At 40.9% G+C, this 12,428-nt stretch overlaps 1 protein-coding gene across 4 annotated transcripts; it reads left to right on the top strand.

Annotated features, from left to right (window-relative positions):
* Positions 1–868: 868 nt before the first annotated feature.
* Positions 869–12,003, top strand: LOC129810939 (kelch-like protein 26). 4 transcript variants are annotated; one of them, XM_055861954.1, is made up of 3 exons: positions 869–1,099; positions 3,889–4,071; positions 4,589–12,003. In XM_055861954.1, the coding sequence occupies exons 1-3, from the start codon at positions 1,050–1,052 to the stop codon at positions 6,168–6,170; spliced, it is 1,815 nt and encodes a 604-aa protein (XP_055717929.1). In that variant the 5' UTR covers positions 869–1,049; the 3' UTR covers positions 6,171–12,003. The 4 variants fall into 4 exon arrangements, with proteins under 4 accessions (XP_055717929.1, XP_055717931.1, XP_055717927.1 ...); XM_055861952.1 differs by lacking the exon at positions 869–1,099 and adding an exon at positions 1,106–1,214; XM_055861956.1 differs by lacking the exon at positions 3,889–4,071.
* Positions 12,004–12,428: the final 425 nt, after the last annotated feature.

Genomic DNA, 12,428 nt, shown 5'->3' with positions numbered 1-12,428 from the left:
GTCGTAAGGACAAATATTCAGCAGGGTGCAGGTAGAGGTGCAAATTAGTGTTGGGGTTATTTACACAGCGCTGGTGTTTCAAAGGTGACGGTAATATTTACAAATATATAAAAATGTCAGCATGCAAAATAAAAAGCCTCTTATAAGGCAAAACCTGTCTTAACCAGTAAAGCACAGGTTTGGATACATTCTCCGCTTGAGTTACCCAAAAGTGAACTATTCTTGGCGCACAAGCCAGGTATATCTATGCACGCTAAAGTGCGCGCATTCACACCATTAAACATGACGGAGAAACCAGACACATGTTCTCCAAACAAAGACAATTAAGAAATGGACAGTTATCTGGTACACGCAATTAAATAAATCACAAGCGTTGTGCAGTTTGTGAGCTCTCCAAACAACTTTTCCACTTGGAGAATGAGAATGGTATTAGGCTATATTTAATTAATTACACACATTTCTGTAACCAAACATTCTAAATTAATGGGGGACTATGTTGTGATTAACAGTAACTTCACTGATGAATATATATTTCACAGGGCATTGATAAACATTGACAAACAATGAAATCGAACGTTCAGCTGTCCACTAACCTTTTGGCGCATGGACCTTTTTTGATGCAGGTAAGGGAGAATTCTCTCCAGATCGATGCACGGTGGACACTGGAGTTGTCTCCAGACTTTCATGTCACACCCAGGAACATTTTGCGGTGTGGTCATTTTCTCTCCAAGCCCGGGGAAAGGGTCAGAGCACACCCTTTCCTCTCCAGGTTGCGCAGAGAGCTCGTCATAATTGGTGTCAGTCAATGTCTGGATGAAAACCTCATACACCCCATCACAGGGCAGACACACCCCCCCCCTGCGCATTCACAAAAGTACAGTTGCGCGCGCGCTCAGTGCAAACCCGAAAAAAGTCCCAGCACAACAGAACATTTACATCTGGTGCAGAGATCACCATATTTTAGCACGGGGGAAAGTAATATAATTGGTTTGTCGATATGCTTGATGTGTTTATTTTGTTATGCCTTTGACCTACTGCTACATTAGAAAATGGCGGAGTCGGATGGTGGGGATTTCGCCTCGAATCGTCCGCAGAACAGGTGAGGATGACACTCGTGGTGAAATCAATATGGGAAAACTGTATGTAGACCAAAAGGCAGCCAGAGGTAAATGGGCATGTGCTAGGCCTACATGGCATCCAGGAGAACATACCGGGTAAGGAATTAAAACATTTATAAATGTGAAACATTGGGCGAGAGGACATTCGGCTGGATTTTCAAGAAATTCCCGAGGATACTGGCCTTTTTTGTTTTTGCATGAATTGTCATATCTTTGCAGATTGATTCATTTATTGTACATTGTATCCATGGTAGGCTACATTCTAGGCTAAATATTGCCAATGATAAGGTATGAGTAAGAAAGAATGTTAGGCTACCTGTTTGGAATTCTGTCGTAACATTGTTACGTTCATAGTTACAGACCCCGCTCCAGAATAAAGGGATTTAAGGGGGCAGTTGAATTCGTCGAAGGGCTATATTTTTGGGGGGGGTTCTTGTATTGGAATTATATCGAATTCTGCTTATATTACGTTACACCACAATAAACAAAGTTCAAATGCAGAGACTCCGATATCATTGAGTGCTTTTAAAGTGACAGGTTGGCGCAAAATCTGTAACCTATATCCGCTGCGCATATCAGCATAAAATATGGGCCTTTTAGCAGTCGTAAGGACAAATATTCAGCAGGGTGCAGGTAGAGGTGCAAATTAGTGTTGGGGTTATTTACACAGCGCTGGTGTTTCAAAGGTGACGGTAATATTTACAAATATATAAAAATGTCAGCATGCAAAATAAAAAGCCTCTTATAAGGCAAAACCTGTCTTAACCAGTAAAGCACAGGTTTGGATACATTCTCCGCTTGAGTTACCCAAAAGTGAACTATTCTTGGCGCACAAGCCAGGTATATCTATGCACGCTAAAGTGCGCGCATTCACACCATTAAACATGACGGAGAAACCAGACACATGTTCTCCAAACAAAGACAATTAAGAAATGGACAGTTATCTGGTACACGCAATTAAATAAATCACAAGCGTTGTGCAGTTTGTGAGCTCTCCAAACAACTTTTCCACTTGGAGAATGAGAATGGTATTAGGCTATATTTAATTAATTACACACATTTCTGTAACCAAACATTCTAAATTAATGGGGGACTATGTTGTGATTAACAGTAACTTCACTGATGAATATATATTTCACAGGGCATTGATAAACATTGACAAACAATGAAATCGAACGTTCAGCTGTCCACTAACCTTTTGGCGCATGGACCTTTTTTGATGCAGGTAAGGGAGAATTCTCTCCAGATCGATGCACGGTGGACACTGGAGTTGTCTCCAGACTTTCATGTCACACCCAGGAACATTTTGCGGTGTGGTCATTTTCTCTCCAAGCCCGGGGAAAGGGTCAGAGCACACCCTTTCCTCTCCAGGTTGCGCAGAGAGCTCGTCATAATTGGTGTCAGTCAATGTCTGGATGAAAACCTCATACACCCCATCACAGGGCAGACACACCCCCCCCCCCCCCCCCCATAGGAGGAGCAGGAAGGAGACAGACAGGCCTCCAACACTGCATCCTCAACAGGGCCTGACTGGTAACCTTGACCCCGCCCTTGTAAATCAAATATTACAGGCAGAGGCGTATCACATTATTCACTTAGCCTATCACAGAGATGAGAAGTGTTTTTCCCACTTTCTATGGAAACCCAAAGTATTCTCACCTAACTGCCCCCGTGGCTTTCCATAGCCCCCCTACACACTCCACGGTGCACTCTGCCCATTGTGCTGACGCAGCGAGATACCAATTTTTTTATGCGCCAACCTGTCACTCAATCATCTGAACTTTTTAGCTATTTTTATATAGGCACATACAACTAAAACTGAAGGGGCACAAGTTTAAACTGAGGGGGCTAAGCCTCATGCATCTGGATAAACAAATTTCCTCTAGCAGGTGCAGCACCGCAACACATTGCAAAGTCCCTATTTCTTCAGCATCAAATGAAAAATGTTATGGCCTACTGAATTTAATCTGCCACTTATTGATGATAATGTAGCCTATAGCTAGTTTTTAGTTTCTTTTCTTAAAAAAAAAAAAAAAGTAAAAATATACAACTTTTCAGTTGTGTCTTGTCAACCAAACCCAATCAATAATTTGTTTCAAAACAGCCAAGCAGTCATAATTATTTGATTTCATTAGGTTTAATTGATATGCTTGAAACATGAAACTGACTAGACTTCTGCCAGTTACCAGAGGCACAGTCAGTCATACTGTAAGTCACCACAATAATTGACACACCACTTCCCGCATGTAGGCTATATATTGGATAAAATATGTAGGCAACTTCATTCTATTTAACAAAATATGTTTCAACATAAATTGTGAGTTACAGTTATAATTTCCCCCCAGGTATCATAGATAGGCAGCCTATACTACTATTATCCATTAAGAAGGTCATATCCTCACTCAATATCTAGTGAGATTAAATTGTCCTGAAAGTGGTGAACAATTCAAGATATTCTCTAGTGTTTAAGGGATATATATCACCATTAACACAGGCTTTGTTCTCTGAATACAAAAGGCATTTCTTCATATGAAGCAGCTGAATAATTCAAAAGAAAAGGGAGTTGAGATGAGGGTGATGATGCAGCTGCTGGGAAAACGGATGGACAAAGTGCAGGAGAGCAAGAGCTCAGCACTGTCACTGATGCTACAACAGGATCAGTAAACTCTGACAAGCATCCTAGAAGCCTAATTGGCAGAAGATACGTGGAAATACTTTAAAAAATAACTTATTCTGATAAACTGATAGTGATAGGCCTTTTTTCTTCCAGTATGGCTAACCAGAATAGCACCCTGCGTTGCACGTTCTCAGCCCCAAGCCATAGCGCCACTCTCCTGCAGGGCTTGTCGGTCCTGCGAGTCCAGGGGCAGCTCCTGGATGTGGTGCTGGCCATCAATGAGGAGCGCTTCCAGGTTCACAAGGCAGTGCTGGCCTCCTGCAGTGACTACTTCAGGTGAGACTGACGCTGTGTCTCCAAAATGGCTTCTGCTACTCGTCTCCTTTCCTTTCATCTGCACTGATTTGAGAGAACTGGACACTGGATGTATTCTCTGACTATAGTGATACACTGACAGGTAAAAAGAGACCCAGGTAAAGAGACGTACAAATCAAATCATTATACAGATGTAGAGGTGAAGGGAAGAGTGTGATTGTGTTGGTGAATTTGGCTTTGGTGTGAAATAATGATACATCAAAAGCTGAGGCATAGTGGAGAGAAGGGAAGAGGAATTGGTACAATATGTGGCACTGATAGGAAGGGATATAATAACATTACAGGTGTACAATGTGCAATGTGAATATGTTTAAATGAATAATCTGATGTTCTTGTCCTGATGTTGCATGGCAAGTAGGGGAGTGGTTCTGTGTCTAATTTACCTCAGATTAATATGTTGTTTAGAATGGGGGGAAATCAATAAAACAAGTTTAACATAAAGACAGTTATTTAAATGGCTTTCTCACTTACCTTGCAGAGCCATGTTCACTGGAGGCATGAGGGAGTCAAACAAGGACACCATTGAGCTGAAAGGCTTGTCTGCCCGCGGCCTGAAACACATAATTGACTTTGCTTACAGCGCAGACGTCACACTTGACCTGGACTGCATTCAGGATGTACTGGGAGCAGCTGTCTTTCTCCAGATGGTCCCAGTCGTGGAGCTCTGTGAGGAGTTCCTCAAGTCAGCCATGAGCGTAGAGACCTGCCTGAACATTGGCCAGATGGCCACCACCTTCAACCTGTCCTCCCTCAAGGAGTCTGTGGACACCTTTACCTTCCGCCACTTCCTGCAGATCGCTGAGGAGGAGGACTTCCTGCACATTCCCATGGAGCGCCTGGTCTTCTTCCTGCAGAGCAACAAGCTGAAGAACTGCAGCGAGATAGACCTGTTCCACGCTGCCATCCGCTGGCTGCAGCACGACGAGGTCCGCCGGGCCGGAGCCAACAAAGTGCTCTGCCACGTACGATTCCCCCTCATGCGCTCCTCAGAGCTGGTGGACAGCGTGCAGACGGTGGACATCATGGTAGAGGACGTGCTGTGCAGGCAGTACCTCCTGGAGGCCTTCAACTTCCAGATCCTCCCTTTTCGTCAGCACGAGATGCAGTCCCCTCGGACCATGATCCGCTCCGAAGTAGTTTCGCTCATTACCTTTGGTGGAACACCCTACACTGACAATGACCGTACTGTGAGCAGTAAGGTGTTCTATCTTCCAGACATTGCAGCGCGTCAGTTCAAGGAACTAACGGAGGCGGAGACAGGTTCCAGCCACGCCTGTGTATCGGTGCTGGACAACTTTGTTTACGTAGTAGGCGGGCAGCACCTGCAGTACCGCAGCGGCGAAGGGGCGGTAAACATCTGCTTCCGCTATGACCCGCACCTGAGCCAATGGCTGCGCATCCAGCCGATGCAGGAGGGGCGCATTCAGTTCCAGCTCAACGTTCTTCAAGGACAACTCTACGCCACTGGGGGGCGCAACCGATCTGGAAGTCTGTCGTCCGTAGAGTGCTACTGTCCCAATAAAAATGAGTGGACCTACGTGGAACCACTGAAACGCAGAATCTGGGGCCATGCAGGAACTCCCTGTGGTGACAAGCTCTACATCTCAGGGGGTTACGGTGTCTCGGTGGACGATAAGAAAGCCCTGCACTGTTATGATCCCACATCTGACCAATGGGACTTCAAATCGCCCATGAACGAGCCCAGAGTGCTACATGCTATGATCACCGCCAAAGACCGTGTTTACTGCCTGGGTGGTCGCATGGACCATGTGGACCGCTGCTTTGACGTCCTGGTGGTTGAGTATTATATTCCAGAGAATGACCAGTGGACCACTGTTAGCCCAATGCGAGCAGGGCAATCTGAGGCAGGCTGCTGCTTGTTGGACAAAAAGATCTATATTGTTGGAGGGTACAATTGGCATCTAAACAATGTCACAAGCATCGTGCAAGTGTACAACACAGAGGCTGATGAGTGGGAGAGGGACTTGCACTTCCCTGAGTCTTTTGCAGGAATTGCGTGTACGCCGATCATACTTCCACAAACCACCACGCAACGGTAATCCCTCCGCCCAAAGTGACTGTGACAATTTGATTCCATGGGTGATTCCTCACAAAACTGAAAACAAAAAAGATACCATGATTTGGGGGATTTTTAGTCAATTTAATCCACAGAAGGGTCCTTTGGAAGAAGGATGGATGACACATATAGTGCCTTCAGAAAGTATTCACACCCCTTGACTTTTTCCACAACTTGTTGTGTTACAGCCTGAATTTAAAATTGATTAAATTTGGATTTTGTGTCACTGGCCTACACACAATATCCCATCATGTTAAAGTGGAATTATGTTTTTAGACATTTTTACAAATGAACAAAACCTGAAATGTCTTGAGTCAATAACTATTCAACCCTTTTGTTATGTCAAGCCTTTATAATTTCAGTAGTAAATTTGCTTAACAAGTCACATAAGTGTTTATCACGATTTTTGAATGACTACCTCATCTCTGTACCCCACACATACAATTATCCATAAGGTTCTTCAGTCGAGCAGTGAATTTCAAACACAGATTCAACCACAAATGCCAGGGGGGTTTTCCAATGCCTCGCAAAGATATTTGGTAGATGGATAAAAAAAGCAGATATTGAATATCCCTTTGAGCATGGTCAAGTTATTAATTACATTTTGGATGGTGTATTAATACACCCAGTCACTACAAAGATACAGGGGTCCTTCGGGGGATTTCACCATGAGGCCAATGGTGACTTTAAAACAGTTACAGAGTTTAATGGAGAAAACTGAGGATGGATCAACAACATTTTAGTTACTCCATAATACTAACCTAAATGACAGTGAAAAGAAGGAATCCTGTACAGACTAAAAATATTCCAAAACATAGATCCTGTTTGCAACAAGGCACTAAAGTAAAACTGCCTCCCAAAAATGGCAAATAAATTAACTTTATGTCCTGAATACAAGACAATATTGAATGTTCCTGAGTGGCCTAGTTACAGTTTTGACTTAAATCGACTTGAAAATATATGGCAAGACTTGAAAATGGCTGTCTAACAATGGTCACCAACCAACTTGACAGCTAGAAGAAGAAAAATAATAATGTTCAAATGTTTTACAATCCAGGTGTGCAAAGAAAGCTCTTAGAGACTTACCCAGCAAGACTCACAGCTGTAATCACTACCAAAGGTGATTCTAACATGTATTGACTCAGGGGTGTGAATACTTATGTATATTTGATATTTCATTTTCAATAAATGTTCAAAAAATGTCCAAAACATGTTTTCAATTTGTCATTATGGGTTATTGTGTGTAGATTGGTGAGATAAAAAAAATAAGTATTTAATCCTATTTAAATTCAGGCAGTAACATAAGTTGTGGAATAAGTCAAGGGTTATGAGTAGTTTCTGAAGGTACTGTATTTGACGTTTGTATCTTAACGCATAATTGAGAAATAATGAATTGAAGTTGGAATATTTGTGACATTTTCGCCTTAACTTCCTTTAAGACTCCATAATGTTTTATCTGTTAAGATCTGTTAAGATGTTGATATAATATAGGCTACAGTGTATTACTTCATCTTCCATCCTATGGTTGAGGTCCATGTGCTGCATTATAACGAACTGTGTTTGAAATGATGTGAAGGCCAGAGCTAGTGTAAATGTATTAGTGGCCTTTTAATGGAAAATAAGTGTTAGCTCTAAGGACAGACTTACTGTTAAATAGATAATTATTTACATTTCAACGTAGTTTTGGGTGTTTAATAAAATACTTAAAGCACTACCCACAATCAAAAACCTATTAACAGATTTGCAGGATAACATTTCTACATTTGTGCCATGCATCAAGGAAGCATGTTTCTATTAATTGGCTGGGTAAATACATTGAAATAGTCACTTTGCGGGGTTTAACTTAAAACAAAACAAAAATGACAACAGATTTGATGACAGATTAGACGGCATGGGACCCGTAAGCATTGTTCACATTGAAGTTACTCAAATTCAATTTTATTGCATATAGCCAATTTAGAATCTGTTCTTTTTCTGGCAGTCTGAACAGCCAAAAAGCACATGGAATCGGATATTTCAAGACACATTTCAAACCACCTTCATAGGCGGTTTGAAGTCCGATACAAATCTTATTCCTGGCCATGCGACTTGTCTGAACCGTCAAATCTGATTTGCCCTCGTGTGGTTTTTAGACTGCTATTTGGCATATCTTGTTGCTTGCTAGCTACTCTGTTGACAGTTTGACAAGAACATGTGGTATCTAACTAGCTTGTTAATTGTTTACAAACAAATTAGTGAATGTGCTAGAAAGCTACCTAGCTAGCTAGTTGACTGCTGTGGCTAGCCAAAAAGGACTTGTTTTGAAAATACTTGTTTTAACCTTTGAGGCTTAAAAAGTGTTCTTACACTATGATGTTGAACATTCAAATCAACTGGGAAACGTCCATGGGAGGCATTGTTGTCACCTTAGCTTGCTACATAACTTCTGATGCTTCGGTCTGATACCATTTCTGTCAAGCCGTCAACGCATACAATTTGATGCATACTTTTGATAAATCCAAAGTGTCCACCACACAGAATGCACTGCAACTGCTTCTGCAACGCAATGCTGCAAGGCAAACGCAGCGTTCCATTGGAAATGAATGTACAGTACTGGTCAAAAGTTTGGACACAGCTACTCATTCAAGGGTTTTTCTTTATTTTTTACTATTTTCTACATTGTAGAATAATAGTGAAGATGTCAAAACTATGAAAAAACACACATGGAAACATGTAGTAACCAAAAAAGTGTTAAACAAATCAAAATAGATTTTAGATTTTAGATTCTTCAAAGTAGCCACCCTTTGCCTTGACAGCTTTGCACATCCTTGGTATTCCCTCAACCAGCTTTACCTGGAATGCTTTTCCAGCTGTCTTGAAGGAGTTCCTACATATGCTGAGCACTTGTTGGCTGCTTTTCCTTCACTCTGCGGTCCAACTCATCCCAAACCATCTCAATTGGGTTGGCGTCGGGTGATTTGTGAAGGCCAGGTCATCTGTGTGAGTGCATGAGAACATCCGTGGTTAGTGCACCTTATGTAGGAATTCTGTAGGCTTCTTGCATTTTCTCTAAAATGTTATACTGTGTATAATCAATACTGTAGATCAGAATAAGTGATTTTGTCTCGTCCAACTCTTGCAGTGTTTAGTTGTGATGAACAAGTGAGGGTGGGAGGGTACTGGTCAAGTGGCCAGATTCGAAGGCCAAGTTACATTTGTGTCACCCCCTTCTCCTAGCTCCTACACAAAAGGACTCTATAGGTGTGAGAAATAGGATGATGCCATCACCTATCTTCAAATAGACATAAGCCTACTGCTTTCACCTATCCAGTCCTGCCAGAACTCTGAAGGCCAAAGAGCTAAAGGCAAGGAGCTGAAATTTATGTAAGGGGGACCTCCTGATGGAAAGAACAAGCACAGCACATAAGCAGTGAGGATATGTGATTATTGTCCTGTGTATTTCTCCCTTTAGGATAGTGCATATGGTAAAATGTTAGTTTAATGAGGAGTAGCCTATTTGTGAGACCACAGCACATAAGCAGTGAGGATATATGATTATTGTCCTGTGTATTTCTCCCTTTAGGATAGTGCATATGGTAAAATGTTAGTTTAATGAGGAGTAGCCTATTTGTGAGACCTTCAGTATTGTATGCACAACTGATTGTTAATGTATTTTACTCCTTGTAGACTATGTTGACAGTGGTGAGACAAGCTTATAATGCAAAATCTTATTTGGAAGCACAACATGGCCGTCGTTGAAATATGTTTTGGTTTTGAAAATGTCACCCGTTTGCTTCACCTGTTCTGATGTTTTGTATGTCCAATTCAAAAGCACATAGTTAGCTTTTAAGTGCTTTTTATAAGTGGAGTACACTGTTATCAAAGGAGAATGTAGAGTTTTTCTGCCATTGAAATCCTTGGGTGGGCCACCTAAGTGTATTTTCCGGGACTCCTAAGTTAAAATGCTTACTTTTTTATTTTTTTATCAATTTTTTAAACATTTATTTTCGGAATGGAAAAAATCTTTCAGTGTAAACTTAAACGATTAAAACCAGATAAGGTATGTAGAAAGATAATGGACCTATATATTTTTCAATAATATCATATTTGAAAACTAACAATCACCAAAATAAAACATAGACAGTCAGGGATAATTGGAAATACTAAAAACAATTAATCTAGCCGTATTGATTTTGTTAATATGTTTGAGCAAAAGAACACAGCATTATCCATGGCAACATGCATAGAATTGCAGGAAATTTGCATTAAAACTGCAACATTGTCACTCCCTCCATGGCAGAATATGTAGAATCGCAGGGAATTCGCTTTAAAATGCAAAAATGTATCTCAGCGGAGATACATTTCTCCGTGGAGAAATTGGTTTAAAAATGCCTCTACACCACCTAAACCCCTTTTTTAAACAACCCTGCATAACCTTAAAGCTGAGAACCGCGATAGGCGAAGCAGCCGCCCCTAGATGCATTTGTTATTGTTTTGAGGAAATGAGCATCCAGCAAAAAAAATCTGATGTCCAACGGGAAAAAATCAGTGTCTGTTTGAAGTAATGTCTGTTGTTGTAATATCGCAACCGGATGTGTTCAATTTCACCGCTATGGATTCCAGCTTTAATTAAAGGTGTTATGTAACAGTATAACTTTAGCCAGGGACCCTCTGCACACATCAACAACAGTCACCCACGAGGCATCGTTACCCATCGCTCCACAAAAGCCGCGGCCCTTGCAGACCACTACTTCAAGGTCTCAAGGCGAGTGACGAGTGACGTAACCGATTGAAACGCTATTAGCGCGCACCACCGCTAACTAGCTAGCCATTTCACATCCGTTACAGTTACATGAACTGAAAACAGCATTCAGGTGTTGTAGATGAATGTATCATTTTTCAAAGAACAACAGAATCTTCATGGGATGGCAGATTAATGTAAATTGAAGACAAGTGAAACCTTATTCCCAATCGTAGAAACTTGACCCGTCAGTGAAACTGTGAAATACAAGACCATACCAGAATGTGTTTCATTTTATGAGCTCTTCCTCTTTCTTATACAGTACTGTAATACAGATGTGATATGTAGATTGTACACATTCTTTTTGTGATCAGCATACTAATCCTTTTGTCATTTGTGTAAGTGTTTTTTACAGAAAATTATATTGAATAAGTTGTTGAGAAATGCCCTTGCTCCAGAGCTTCATGCTTTAAAAGTGTGTCAGAGGACAACATGCGCTTATGAGATTATTCGTAATTAATGTATGGTTTATATGAGGTGCTATTTTTGCCTTTCTATACTTGACCATACCCTGTATTTAGCTAAATACTCTGCATTTAAACTGCAGCATCACTGTAAATTTCACAAAGACATGAATCCCAATATTTCCTGTCAATCAACTATAGGCCTACTGTATCTGGACAACTGATCAATTTGGTATAGGCCATTTCAGTTTATATCTGTTCATCATGACCCTGATACAATTACAAGGATTTGATTTATCCATTACTGGTATTTCAACTTTGGTAGAGCAAAATCTTTATTTGTACCAAAAAAATGTATGATTAGTAAATATTTGAAAAAGTAGCATGTACATATCTGCCATGTGTCCTTCATACTTTCTGTAATCTACTTCAAAAGATACTGTGGAGAATTTGTAATCTTGTTGTGGGTCTGTGAATTTGCCATCCATGGTTTTGACAGAACAGGTGTGTGTATGTGCTGCTCCAGGTAGATGTCCCCCCCTGGGGATACCTTGTTCACTCAGTTCATTGTGTAGTTCAGATATTGAGTGGCTTTTAATAAAACTTCTTGAAACTTCAAGAAATAGATTGTTTTCCAGTTGTTTTTATTTTGTCAACCTAACCATTCAAAAATCGTCATATGATGCAAAGCATCATCCTCATTATCATCGTCGTCACAGTTTTTGCTTACTGAAAGTACTCTATCTTCTTGAAAAACTGGACTGCTGTCATAACATGTTTATTTTTTTTGGGGGGGGGGGGGGGGGGGTTGTACTAATGAACAATATACTAAAATAGTTTTTAAGTGAACCATCCCTTTAAACATAATTGTCCTTTGACATATTTTAGGGCGTTTCCACAAGTAGTTCTGAGCTATAGATCGAATCAGAGTTCGATTATTTGTTAAATTGTGTTTTATTAATTTGGTCCAGGTGGTTTCACATTGCCTATCCTGGTATAGCCCTGTCTCCCCCCAATCTACACCCATAAATTCGCTGCTACCCACATAATTTTCAAC

The sequence above is a fragment of the Salvelinus fontinalis genome, chromosome 14 (genome assembly GCF_029448725.1).
Source record: "Salvelinus fontinalis isolate EN_2023a chromosome 14, ASM2944872v1, whole genome shotgun sequence".
In the NCBI taxonomy this organism is placed as follows: domain Eukaryota; kingdom Metazoa; phylum Chordata; class Actinopteri; order Salmoniformes; family Salmonidae; genus Salvelinus; species Salvelinus fontinalis.
The sequence above is the reverse complement of the archived record's forward strand: the minus strand, read 5'-3'. Positions and strand labels throughout refer to the sequence as shown.